Raw genomic sequence first — 14,834 nt, forward strand, 5'->3', positions numbered from 1 at the left:
ATTTTTCTCTATTCAATATTATTTCCATTATTACCTATATCCACTTACTTACTTTAGCCATGATTTCTCACATGAAAAAACCTAACCTACATAATTTCTCCCCTACCCCTAATCCCATAAGAGATAAATCAGACAAGTTGCAGTATGAACAAAGATGTATAAATTAGGCTAAATAATACCATTCTGTCCATAAAGATGGATTACTTAAATGTTCTTTTCCAATTCCTAAGAGATAAACATTTTTCAATGCTTAAACCTTATAACATTACATGAGCATGAGTGATCAAGTCACAAACATGACAATAAACACAAAAAAGAGACAATACTGAAATAACATTAAATAAATAGTTAAAATTATTACATCAAGAGTGTTTGGTTGCTAAGCTCCCAACAATGAGTGGTTTAGCCTCTCATTATCATGAGAGGTTTATAAATACAAAAGGGATGAAGGAAGTGGGAGGGAATAGAGAAAAATGGAGAAGAATATAAATGAAATGCTCCAAATGAATGAGTCTCTCTAATGGACGACCCTAATTTTTATTACTCAATAGAATCAATGAATTCCTTTATTGCTCAAAATATCATTTTAATTCTTTATATTTTTAGTAATTTTTACCCATGGATCCTTTAAGTTTTAAAATTTTTTATCCTATAAAATTTAGGACGTTACCTAAAATGATATTTTCTTTCATTTTACATTAACATTATTAGTATTTTTTAAAGAATAATTAATTTGATTATAGTAACGATAAAAAACTATCATTATGTTGTGCGAAGTATGAACTTACTCTCACCACCCACACCTAAGACCTTGCTTGACGGTGCCAGGGAACAACTTGTTGGTAACTATCAATATGTTTAAATAAGTAGTTAATAAAATAATTAATCAATAACTATGAATAATAAGAATTATGACGTATATATATTTTTAAATTTTAACCTTCATTATTTTTTTTATTACCTACACCACTACTTTTTACGTAGTTATTTTTTTTAACTTTTAAGCTGTGCCTCTCTTCCCCTAGTATAACAAGTCAATATTTTTTTATTGAATTATTGAAAATTATAAAATTCAAATCCTTCGTCTTCAAATAAATGAATTTGAAATTTGTGAACAAAAACGCGACTATAGACGCAACGAAGAAAACAGCAGTTATAAGCAAAAGCTGCGTCCAGTGAAAATAAAGTTAAACTATTGGGTCTCACAGATGCGAATCAGTGCTAGTTGATACAGTAGCCGCAAATTAAAATTCAGGAGATAAGCAAATTAGTTCAATGGGTGGATAATGGGGCATGACCTTACCATTCTCTTTGTCTTAGTTTCTGATGCCAAGATCAAGATCAACTCTACCAGGTAGGTGATCACCTTCTTCTATGCATCCTGTTTTTATTAGTTGGAGACGCAGGATAGAAAGATAAGAGACAATGGATAATATTTTCTTGCGTATAAGATACGTTATGATGTTATGCAATATTGGATTGGAGGAAAGAAAAAACACTTTGATTCCTCCTGTACCGTAAATTGAAGGGAAATAAAGAGATGGGTGTTTTCCATTAGACAAACTTAAGAAAATCCTCCCAAATCCTTCCCATCACATGACCCCTCACTTCCTATTTATAGTGATGGTGAATTACTCCATTCATGAATGTCATTTGGTGGACTTTACTTGTCCAACCTCTGAACCTAATAACCTATCCTCTCATGGTAATTGAGTTTTCCAAGAGTAAATATACATTCCACTACCTCTTCGAATGCACCTCTTTAATTTTCATTAACTTGAATTAAAATTGGAAATTTGGATGGATTTTCCCAACTACTAGCAATTGACAGTGAAAGTTATCCATTCACCAGCTTAAGGGGAGTGTTGGGCCATGTAATTTTGTATAGAATACTTCCTTATTCATTGTAATTAGGATTAGACTTCCCTAATTTCTTCCTTACTGCATTATGTGTAAATTAATAGCCTAAAGTCTCTAAGTTAGCATTTATTACAGTTATTTTGCATGCCTGTACTGTACCTTCTGTAAATTATCAGAAAGACAATATACTTTTCAGTTCTCTTTTCTAGTAGGGGTATAGGATGAAATAGAATAGAATAGAATGCATTTCGTCTGATGTCCAGTTCCATTCCATTCCTGTTTTGAACAATCTTAACCAATATTTTCAAAACTAGATCAATCTTTGAACTGGTCGAGGTATCTAGAACCAAATAAATATGTCATAATTCTTATGTCTAAGTTTCAATAATGCATAATAATGTCCATTAACAACAATAAGTCTATATCTAGAATTAACAACAAGAAGTCTATATCTAGAATTAAAAAGAAAATGATAAATACTATAGGTTGATTTTTCATTTTAATAAGAAAAAAATAAAAACACGGTATTAAGCATCTTTCGTTGACCCACTATGAACCATTTTTTTACCAGTTTCCCAGTTCTTTGACCCTTTTTCTCATGAGTAGTTTAGTGGTTTATTTAAACCAGACACTAGACTGATTCACCCTCTTCCAGTCAGACCGACCAGTTCGGTTTCCAGAACACAAATATCAACAATGGAACCTATTATCATTTATTTCCATTCCTTTCTATCCCTTTCCATCAGTAAAAAAGGAGGCTTCTAACCTATAGCGGTGGCCTACATGATGGACTTTTAATTTATAATCCAAATTAATGTTTTATGTATATATTTTTTTATGATTATGAATATGCCTAGGTTTTGCCTAGTATATTAGGTGGAATTAACTAATTCATTTTCTTGTTTCTATTTTGCTACTTGATCATATTAAGTTTCAGTATCATGTGCATGAATAAATTTAAAACATATGAACTTAGCATGCACACAGTAGTGCCTTGCTACCCTTGATTTGTTAGGGATAGATAGGTTGATCCTGTTTTTTTAAAAGGAAAAGAAAACAAGAAGATAAGTGGATGGTGGACCGTATATATAATTACTAAGTGTGAATGTATATATACAGGTTTTGATGATGTCAAAATATTTACTTGATGAGCTCATATTGATTCAAGATCAAACAAACAAGATCAAGAAAAGATAAGGCCTTAGTCAATTTGTTAAAAGAATCTCATATTGATTGTTATAAGTTTTTGGCCTCAAAAGTTTGTTTTAAAATGTTTTTATCAAAAGTTGATCAATTCAAAATAAAATATTTTTGAACTGGTAATCGATTACCAGAGGTTCTGTAATCGATTACTAGAGATAAAATGCACATGAATTTTCGAAATTTGAATTTTGAATTGTGTAATCGATTACAAAGTTTCAGTAATCGATTACTAGCAAAAAGACTACAGAAAATCCTTTGAAAAGTCATGACTCTTCAAAATACAACTGTGTAATCGATTACCAGAATTCTGTAATCGATTATCAGGAGAAGAATCTCATAAGATATTTTGAAAAGACACATTTCTTCAAATTGTTTTTGAATAGCCACAAAAGGGCCTATATATATGTGTCTTTACTTCAAAAAATATTCAAAGATTTTCAGAAAAGAGAACTTAATTGTCAAAATTCTCTCAAACCAACTATTGACCAAACACTTGCAAATTTATTGAGAATTATTCTAGGATCTTCAATTTGTATCATCTACTCTAAAGGAGAGAAATGAATCTATTCATCTCTTTTAAAACTCAGTTGTAATCAAAAGAATGTTAGTCTCGACGTGTAAGGATCTTGAACACAAGGGTGAGGGAACCCAAGGTGTGTTCAAAGGTTGTAAAAAATTTACAAAGATAGTGGAAAATCTCAAGTGAGTTACTTGAGGACTGAACATAGGCATGGGAAGTGGCCGAACCAGTATAAATCAAGTTTGCAATTTTCTCTTTCCTTATCTCGTTTATTTTATTGCAACTAGTTTTGTCTTGTACATTTAAAGAACATTGATTAACTTAATTGTTGTTTCTTCTTCTGCATTCTGAACCTATCATATATCATTTAAAAGTGAATTAAGATTTGTTAGTGGGAAATTTTTGAAACTTAATTCACCTTCTTCTTAAGTTATTGAGGCCACTTGTCCAACACTAAGCTCCGCCCTTTCCTCACATTTAACACCTTAAACATTGAAGGATAGTGAATTCTAGTTAGTTTTGCATAGTTAGCCAGTTTATTTAGGTTATTCTTATTTTATTCTTTTTTTTTCCTGGTCTTTTTGGGGATGATATATCTCTCTCGTCCACATTTCTTGTACTTGTTTCTCTCTTCTAAATAGTAAATGTTCTTTTACTATCCAAAAAATAAAATGTATGAGTTTGCATGTTCTATAGAATTAGGTGAAGGCTTACTTTGTCTTGGCGCAATACCTAATCTGAGGTTTTCAGGATTTTGACAAAGTTGTCATGAGTTATGCCATAGAATAAGGAATCTATTCTATGATGAACCATTTTAAGAGAGAGCCAATTGTTTGTGCTCTTCTGTAGACCTCTGTTTTCTGAAATAAGTATTTGGCTGGTTTCTTTGGTGATCTGAGAGCATATGCCTTTTTGCTTTAGTGTTCTGCTTCTCAATTTTACTAAACAATAACAAGTTTCTGGGTAGTCATACTATCTGGAGTAAATGTGGTTTATACTTTAGTGAAAGTTGGTAGTTAATAAATGTATAGGAGCATGCTGAAACTCAAACTCTAGTGCTAGTTAATGGGGTGAATTTCAACCGTGTAGGCATTTGTCTGGTTGAGGTCCTAACTGGTGTTTGGTATTTATGTAACCTCGGTGCTTGAGATTCCTAAGTTCCTACAATGAGGTTGAATGCTAAAGTCAGCAAAATGTTTGCAATATACTTTTGTGAAAAATAAAAAATTATCTCGGTTAACTTTTATCAGAATCAAGAAATGTTGCTGGATTTACTTTTATATCATATCCAGACTGATGAAACCTGCTACACCTTGATTCCATATTCTCTTGAAACAGAGGTAGGGAGGATTACAATCGTTTAAAAAGCATGCCTGGTATAAAATAAAAATAAGATATACATTCGTAAGTACAGAATTGAACCAGCTGCCATATTGCTTACATAAATTTGAAGAAAAAATGTTTTCTTTCTCCTTGTGCTTCCAGCTTGCTGCTGATGTAGTTGCTGTTGAGGTTACCTGGGTTCCCACTATTGGTTTTGTTTCTTGAAGGAGGGTATGTTGTTGTGTCATACTTCTATTATATTGCTTTTTAGGAAATCAGTTCTTGCTAGCACACGTAAATGTCTATCACTTTTAGGGTTTAAATATTTCCAAGAGAATGGCAGATTCCTGATGCTAAACAAGGTGAGTTTTCCAAATTTTTGTCAGTGTTGCTACTCTTACCCTCAGTTGTGGAGGGGAAATATCTTTTACAGTTGTGAAAGTTGTTCTGCTTGCTGTTCAAGCAAGCTTGGTCTAAATAACACAATACGACGAGAACCATGAAATTAATAATGTTATATGAATACACAAAAATTATGTGAGTGTCGTTGGTAGATGTGCTTCATCTCCGTGATATCTTTAAATGCATGGGTCTTCGTGACTAGGATGTTGTTGAACTGTCCATGGGACATGTGCTGGTAATTCCCCCTTTGCACTTGCATACACTCACTCACACACTCATTCTTATTTTCTTTTGTTATAAGGGTATAGCACATCCAGAGAGACCGGGGTTTGATTTGCCCTTAGACAGAGGATCCTCTAACATATAATAACCCATACTTAATGTCAAACTTAAGTTTTGAGCAATGCTAGTCATATTTGGCTTAACACAGGTACATTTGTAGAGCTTGACATTTTACTTTTAGCTAAACATCATTCTGATGATGAAATTTTTAAAAGAAAATTCTAGGGAGTTGCTTAAACTTCCAACAGAGAAGACTTTATTGGAGGATCCTGAATTTCATCTTTACATTGTGCTATATGCAGAGGTATTATTTAATCCAAATGACCATTTCATAATCCCTTGTGACTTATTTGATACTCTCCTGGCAATTCAACATTTTTCAATAGCATTCATAAGTCTGTCTATTTATAATGCCATGAAGAAACTTGTATAGCTTCTTGCTGTTAATTATTAGATCAAATAATTTAACCTGAGCTCATTACATGAAGTAGAAGTTGGTAAGTTACAAACCTATTTCTTCTCCCCAGTAAGCATTATAAATTATAATATAATCTGTAGTTTATTTGCTCTTTGTGGTTATCCTGATACTTCAAAAGATAAAATGGTTTCTCATTTGTCACCTGCATGGTAAAACTAACAGGTTAATAATTTTGTTATTTAATGTGTGATAATTTTTTATTGATTCTCTCTTCACTATTTTTCCCATCGGTTTTTCGTGCTATATCTATTCTGATCATACGGTGGCATTGTTTACCTTCTATCAATACTATTGTAGCTGACGTTTACAACAAACTAAAATCTGAAAACATTTTTTGCCTATTAGCATGTAACTTGGATCAATACTAGATTTGTTCAAGTCATCCATGAAAACTTTCCGTATTGATTTAAATCCTATCTAAATAAAGAGAAAAAGACAATAGCTATTTGCTAAGTTTTGACTGAATTTGATGTGTCGTTGAATTACTTGGGTTTGTTTGCTGCCTCATGTTTACAAACCATGTCCTACTGGCAGGATGAGTATGCATCTCTTCAAGATTATGCTGAATCTCATATATAAAACTAAAACATGAGACCTGGTTTGTGCCAAGTTCAGAGATAACATCTAAGGATGGAACTCTACTAGCCCAAAGTTCCTTTGGTTGTAGTTACTGCTGCTGTGGTGATCCTTAGTTACTAGTATGGAGTTTGCAAGAGATCTTAGTAGACTTACCTTTGTAGATCTCTCTTGGATGTTATGAATATGTGTCCTATAATGCTGCTCTATTGATTAATTTGGCAGTTTCACTATCTGTGTAATTGTTCTTAGCAACAATAAGAGCACCACTAGTTATTCCATTACTTAAAAGCAACCGTTATCATATCTAAATACAAATTTCTCTGGTCGCAGTTGAACATGCCTGTTCTCGAAAGGTTAGGACTTAGGACTAGGAGGTTAGATAATTAGACATGCTCAGAGAGACAAAACTTATTTGGGCGAGGAAATCAGGACGAAAACTTTGACAACATAATCCTAGGTCTATGTTTAGATCTTTGCGTAAGTAATGTAACCTGCTCCCGGGTATTATATACCATATTAGTATAGAGAACTTTTCTAGGGGGAGTGTAGATCACTGATCATTTTTAACTAGCTCATTGATAGTTGTGCACACGTGTGTCTTTTTTTTTTTTTTTTTTATATATATATTTGCTGCAATGTTTGAACCTGTGCTTTGATGGGCTCTTGCCCCATAATGGTGTATTTTTTTTTAAAAAAATTACGTATATTTTAAAAAATTATGAAAATGGATAAATTGGATTTCAAAGTATGATTTTGTTTTTTTTTAGAAAATTGTTATACTAAAATCGTATATGTACATATAATTTCGGTTTTTTTTATTATTAAAAGTTGAAATCATATGTTAAAATATGATTTCAACATGTTTTTTTTAGTTATTTCATAAATCGTATTTTAACATGCCATTTCAGTTATTCGAGAAAAAAATATTTTAAATAAATAAAAAGTAAAATCGAGCTTTGATATATGATTTTTTTATTGTAAAATCGTATAAGAAAGTACGATTTATCCATTTTTATAATTTGTTTTAAAAAATACCCATTATGGTAATTTTTAAAAATTCTACCCATTTCCGTAATTATCCTGCTTTGATGATTTGAGAATATATCAACAAGTCATCACAATCTCAAGGGAAGAATTGACTGAGCAGCCGAGTAGGAGACAGCCTACATTTAATATTACTGAAGACTAAAGAGATCATATATGCTTAGTATATGGCTTGTATCAACATCGCTGGATAAATACAGAGCTGGTGCTTGTTATGATAATTACTAGTTCAAATATGGATCATGTTGTCCTTTAACTTCAAATGGATCTTCCTGTAACTCAGTACTTGTTTATTTAATTCCAGTCCAAGATCAAATGTATCTTCTCTTCCCTAAAAGCAATCCTGCTTAAGTCAAAATATTCACATTATGCTAAGATTAGTTCACTAGATAGAAGTGACTTGTACTGCCTAAACTAACAACATGTTGGTACTTTACAATATGTCCTAATTAAAAGGAAACAAACGAAAAAGGAGAAAGGAAGGACCTAAAGAACAACGCAAGACAGGTTGAGATAGATGTGTATCTGCAGTTGGTGTCTGTCAATCACAATAATGTTACCAAACTCCATAAAAAAATAATTGTCGTATGTGAGGAACACATATCTTGAATCACGAATGATAGCTATTAACTTTTATCCACCCTATAGTCATATACGTGTCTATGAAGCAGACATATCGGAAAAGGTTCGGGTTTGGAGACCCACATGGGAAGGACAGCCAAAGAGGTAGGTAAGGGATCTTAGGACAGCCTCCCACAAGTACCTAAGCACATGACATACTCTTGTTGCTGAGCTGGTTCTCACCATACTCAAAAATCAAAATGCAAATCTTGGTCACAATTTCCTTTTGATTTTTTTATTGGAAAATATTAGTGTTATTATTATTATTATTATTTGTTATTGGAGAGATTTCAACCCGGGATCTCTCCCCTTTCCCTTTGAGTTCAGTCCCTTTTTCTTTCCTTTTTATTTTTTTTTACTCAAAATATTTGTGCAAGATTGATTGGGGAGAGGTGCGCATATGTTATTAGGGATGGATCTACATTGTTATTTACGGGGACAATTATTTCTACTAAGTACATTTTTTTCTTAAATATATTAAATAATTAGTGTTTTTGCTCCATAGAAAAATAGGTGTTATTCCCACCAAATAATTTTTTTTATAAAAAGAATATAAAAAATTATAAAAGATAAAAGAAAAAATAATTTGATACCAATTTTATACATTTTATTTTATAAAATTCATAAAAACTTAAATATTTTGATTTTTTTAATCATGAAATTTTGTATTTTATTAAAGCTAATAATATTTTTCATCTGTCAAAATATTAGTGACTATTTTTTTTCTCCCACTAAAGAATCTTCTGGATCCATGAGTGTATGTTGTTCCTCCTTTTTGGTTAGCTAAGTAGGTTGATCATTTGTAATAATAACACCCAGCTGATAACGACCACGGGTGATACTCCATTTATTAATGTGAGTAGTTACGCCATTTATCCTCTTTATTATCCTTCAATAGTTTAATGTATCATTATCAATATTACACGACCTATGTTAGATTTTTATGAGTTATCTATGAATAGTAGATTGAAATCAATAGATTTTTAATGGCTATATTTTAAAAATGATAATTTTCATGACCTGACCTAGATCATTATAAAGTAATAAATTATATTAAATATTGACCTAACACGATTCGAATTGACCCTTAAAAAATATTTATAGAGTGAAACACTTATAATATAATTAAATAAATGTAATCTTTTAAACTAACGTATACAACAACTTAATTTCTTAATTCTCATACAAAACTTTAAATTGTTTTTTTTAATAAAAAAAATACATATAATATATGCCCATAATCCCAGTTGATGTGTTCTATTTTTAACGACACAGGGAGGATGACCACCAGACTTTTCCCAATTGTCTAAGTAGAAATTCAGGTCAAATGATCTTTATCAATCATGGCCCATCGCTTGTGTTCTTATTTTCTTCATATAAATTCAAAACGAGTGTAATAAAACAATTGTACTGCAATCTAAGAAACCAATAGGGCAATTTTCTTGAACCAAACAGAATGTGTTGGGTAGTACCTAGCTAGAATGTGTGAAGACAAGGTAAATATGAAAGATTGAAAGGAATACAAAATTTCAAAGTCCTCTCCTCATCAACAAATTAAAGTAGGCTACCATACTAGGCAAAGTTTAAGACGAAAGAAAATAGACGAGAACAGATATTGGAAGGCAAAGACAATGATTAGACGAAGAACTCAAAGGCAGATGATCTTACCAAACCAAAACGTAAAAATTGAGGCAAAAACTAAGATGAAAAAAGGACGAAGATGGGGAAGCTCAAAGATAAATGTTTTCAGGATAAAATGTATCATTCCTTAATGATTTTGGTATCTAAAAAGTTAGTAGTTGTTGGTTGTTACCTGTTGAGTTTTAAATCATGAAATCTAAGATTCAAACCATAGTGTATTTATTTTTATTGATTCAGTTCACCCGACCGTATGACCAACTCAAATCAATTTTATTGATTTGGTTTGATCTTTTATATTTTTGAGTTTGGAACACACCAACAAGTACCCCTATATTAATGTGTTAAAAAGAAAACCTCATTGACATGCATGCCTCTATTTGAAAAAAAGTAGTTGGGTTTTGTAAAGTATGCGCACCTTCATTGTTCTTTTGGGAGTGGCAATCTATATCATGCTGTAGTTCAACATGTAACTGAGCCAAGAGTCGGACTATGAGAAAAAGAAGGCAAAAGTGGACCCAATCTTTTTACTCTCCCTACTTGAAACCAACTTTTACCTATGAATATCCACTCCAAGAGAGTGGTCATATACAAGAAAATATTAACTGCGCATCTCATTTTGAGATGGATTGGAGTGTCCAAGAGAGATTGATAGAAAAAAAAAACATCCTTAATTATATTTTTACCACTAAATATCGTGCGATTTTAATTTGTCAAGTTCTATTTGCTCTAACTTAATCTTTTGGGTAACCTCGTATTTACAATTAAGTCTTCCATCAATTATCTGTTAAATAATTATAATTGATAAAAGACTTGATATAAATAGAAGGGTACCTTATACTTTATTTGGAGAAGAAGAAATAGGCTGGAGAGGAGAAAAAATGGGTGAGATTATCGAAAATAAAAGATAAATATGTTTGATAGAGGAGAGAAATTTAAAGACATGAAACTCACTAATTATTTTTACTCTACTTTTAACCTGTTTATTTTAAACGGAACATCTATATTTACTTCTCTATTTTTTTTTTATCAACTGTATTTCTTATCTAATTCTTTTTAAACCTACTAATCGGACCCGCCTAGAGAATGTTTGCTAGGAAACTAATATATGGTATTTAGTTGTGTGCAATTGGGTGGAAGTTTTCCCTGTGGTGTGGCTTGCCTAAGGAAAGTGGAAGGTGAACAAAAGGCCATTTAGAAGGACAACCACACATTGTATCATTTAATCTTTCTCTTCTTTGAACCCAACTTCCAACTCTTCTAGAAACGTGTCACTATCATGCACCAATATAATAAAGAACCGCAACTACCATTACCATCTCTATGCTTTCGCACATGAATAGCCAAACTACCGATACATTTCCTTCCAGGAAACCCACAACAACCAACTTACTTTAATAACTATATGTTTTTTTTTCTCTCCACGAAATCCATTATCTCACTTCCAACACGGAATAGTTTTTTTTAGCTATTAATGGCACTATATCGTTTTTTTTATAGCTTACTTCAAATAAATAATTTATTTTTGTTATGTTAAATGAAATACTACTATTAAACATGCATAATGATACTCTTATTAACTCCAATTTTCAAAAATATTGATTATATTAATAATTACATACGATATTAATTTTTATTGAATAATTTAATAATACTAGTATATCGTTAAATGAGTCAAAATCAAATTATAATTATATTTGTGGTTACTTAATGAAATCTAGTTAATATTACAGAATATTACGTCTTCCGATAATGAGAATAACTGAAGAAACCTCTGGACCTGTAATTAAACTTCCATCGAATACAATTAACCTCTACTTCTAGTGGTAGTTCTGTGTAGGGCATGCATGCTTAATACAACTAACAGATAAATTCTTTCAAATTTAATTAAAATATAATTATAAATTGAGAAGTGAAAATTAGAAAGTTAATTAATTAAAATAAAATAATTTAATAAAAATAACGGTTGAACTCATTAATATGTTAAAATAATATAATAATATATTTAATTATTTGGTTACAACTTGAAAGCAGATAAATATATTTTTATATAATTATTGATTTTTATAATTTACTTTTAAAACGATTCATCATTTTAAAAATTAGGATAGTGATTTTTTTTTAATTTTCCCATTTTTAAATATTTTTATTTTGTGAAATGAGATTAAGTTCAAACACTACATAAAGTAGTATTTAAAAAAAAAACTACAAATTAGTGAAATAAATTATTTGATGTACCAAATAGTTTTATTTTTCTAATAAAATTTTAAAATGGTTAAATAAATTAAAAGCGAAGCATTGTTTAAATTATAATAGAATCTTCAACTTTTGTTCCATTGATTAAATTTTAAATAACTATGGGATGTTTATTTATTTATTTAAAGTAGAAATGGCTTATTAACTGAAAAACATGTCAATAATATATATATTTTTATAAAAATAGATAATTTTTTTTAAGAAAATGAAAACACGGAAAATTGATTTTAGTATCTTTTCAAAATATTTAAAATAAAATCATTAAATTGATGCTCCAATAAATTCTCTTATAAACCTTTATAAAAGAAATATGAAATGAAAAAACCTCATATATTAATTATGTAAGCATACCTAAAATTTAAAGTGGGGTTAAATGGCGGAGTGGCATAGTCCTTACGGTAATGGCAACAGGATCACATGTTAAGAAGCAATTATTGATAAGTGAGAGGCTAATTTGTTTTTTTCATTTAGCGGAAGAGAATTGAATAAAGATTGAGTATGAGAAAAGGGGCTATAAGAATGAGGGGGTCGGGGGAGGGCATATTGTTGGAGAGCATAGGATGGGAAGGTCCCCTTGCTGTGAGAAAGCACACACAAACAAAGGTGCATGGACCAAAGAAGAAGATCATCGCCTCATTTCTTACATTAGAGCTCACGGTGAAGGCTGCTGGCGCTCTCTCCCCAAAGCCGCCGGCCTTCTCCGTTGCGGCAAGAGCTGTCGTCTCCGCTGGATCAACTATCTCCGCCCTGACCTCAAGCGCGGCAATTTCTCCCTCGAAGAAGACCAACTCATCATCAAACTCCACAGCCTCCTTGGCAACAAGTAAGCATATCTCTCTCTATAACTATTCTTCATACTCCTATCTTTCTCATCCTCCCATTCCTCAATCATAGGTGGTCTCTAATTGCTGGTAGATTGCCCGGTAGAACTGACAATGAGATCAAGAATTACTGGAATACTCACATACGCAGGAAGCTTCTGAGCAGAGGTATTGACCCTGCCACTCACAGGCCTCTCAACGATTCTTCTCATCAAGAACCTGCTGCTGTCTCTGCCCCTCCTAAACATCAAGAGTCCTTTCACCATGAACGCTGCCCTGACTTGAACCTTGAGCTAACCATTAGTCCTCCCCATCATCCTCAACCTGATCATCCGCACTTGAAGACCCTTGTGACAAACTCAAACCTTTGCTTTCCCTGCAGTCTGGGTTTGCATAATAGCAAAGATTGTAGCTGTGCCCTCCACACTAGTACTGCCAACGCTACTGCTACTGGCTATGATTTCTTGGCCTTGAAAACCACCGTCGTTTTGGATTACAGAACCTTGCACATGAAATGAAATCATATTACTGAAATCTCTCTCTTTCTTTCTTTCTTTCTTTTCTTCTCTAATATAATTTCTTACTTACTTACTTACTTACTTACTTACTTGTTAATGGTTGCAAATGATAAAAAAGTTCCAGCCAGTACAGTTGAACATTTCCATTTTCCTCCTCCCTTTTATTCCTATGTTCATGTCCATATTTGGTACTTCTTCTTCCCTCCCTTCCGCTTATTTTCTTAATTCGTAATTGTGGATAAAGCCTAATGTTCATTCACCGTTTCTCCTCCAGCAAATAAAAAATAAAAAGCTGCCTCATGCGTAAGACTGCAAACTTTTCTTGTTTATACGATTGGTTCTTTCCAAATAGAATCACGACTATTTTTGTTATTATTTAATTTCTATAACAAAAGTTCGATTCATCACTTCGATCGATGGTAGAGAGAATTACTACAATCATTTTTAATCTTCTCTGCATTATTGATTGGTTCGTTTATTTACATTCTGGGATTCATTACTTCTCTTTGCCAACTAATTAGCTTCTACTGTTTAGGACACGTAGGTCTTGTTTGTCTTTGATTCGGATTTGAATTCCGATTCACATCAATTCCCATTAGTTTAGATTCAATAAATTAGATTCGTTGCATTTTCTGGATAGGATTGAGATGCGTTTTCAGTCATTTTGACCTGATTTTATTTCATATCATATTTTAAAAATTTATGATTAATTATTTGATTATTTTATGTAGACATTTATTTGATAATTAATAATAATAATGCATAAATTTTTAATTTAAGTTAACTTTTTTTTTTTTACATGAAATGTTAATATATTTATATTAATTGTTCCAATTATTCAGCTAACTAATATCTAAAGGAGATAAATTAAGGATCATTAGGTGTATCATGTAACGTGTTATATATTTTTTATTACTTAAAGTTAAGCATTACATGTTGTGATATGAGATATATTTTTAATAAAAAATTCATTTCCTTAATTAGTATCCTTTAGACACTTTTTAGTGTTTTCTTTTTAAACATATATTATTAAAAAATTCTTGACTTTTTTTAAAAAAAATAATTTAATCTTTCTTAATATTCAATATTTATTTTGTCAAAATACATATTAAGTCAATTCAAATTTAATATTTATTAAAAATATAATTATGTAATATCCAAACCTAAAATTAACCAGTCAAAATATTAAGTCGAGAAAAAAAAAACCCATCACAACTAATTGAAAAATGAGGTTAATTATCCCTGCATGTGCTTATGAATGGTAAAACAAATGCCTCAAACATGCCAAT

The 14,834-nt window shown here is 31.3% G+C and overlaps 1 protein-coding gene across 1 annotated transcript; it reads left to right on the forward strand.

Moving 5' to 3' along the window:
• The first annotated feature begins 12,675 nt into the window (after positions 1–12,675).
• On the forward strand, positions 12,676–13,677 carry MYB48 (MYB transcription factor MYB48). Its single transcript, NM_001248708.2, has 2 exons — positions 12,676–13,029; positions 13,101–13,677. The coding sequence occupies exons 1-2, from the start codon at positions 12,767–12,769 to the stop codon at positions 13,543–13,545; spliced, it is 708 nt and encodes a 235-aa protein (NP_001235637.1). The 5' UTR covers positions 12,676–12,766; the 3' UTR covers positions 13,546–13,677.
• The last annotated feature ends 1,157 nt before the right edge of the window (positions 13,678–14,834 follow it).

The sequence above is a fragment of the Glycine max genome, chromosome 6 (genome assembly GCF_000004515.6).
Source record: "Glycine max cultivar Williams 82 chromosome 6, Glycine_max_v4.0, whole genome shotgun sequence".
In the NCBI taxonomy this organism is placed as follows: Eukaryota; Viridiplantae; Streptophyta; class Magnoliopsida; order Fabales; family Fabaceae; genus Glycine; species Glycine max.

Bases quoted from the DNA above. Each gene is read 5' to 3' on its own strand.
- MYB48 (NM_001248708.2), top strand. From the start codon at position 12,767: ATGGGAAGGTCCCCTTGCTGTGAGAAAGCACACACAAACAAAGGTGCA. The intron at 13,030-13,100 runs GTAAGCATATCT...CCTCAATCATAG, and splicing joins CACAGCCTCCTTGGCAACAA to GTGGTCTCTAATTGCTGGTA.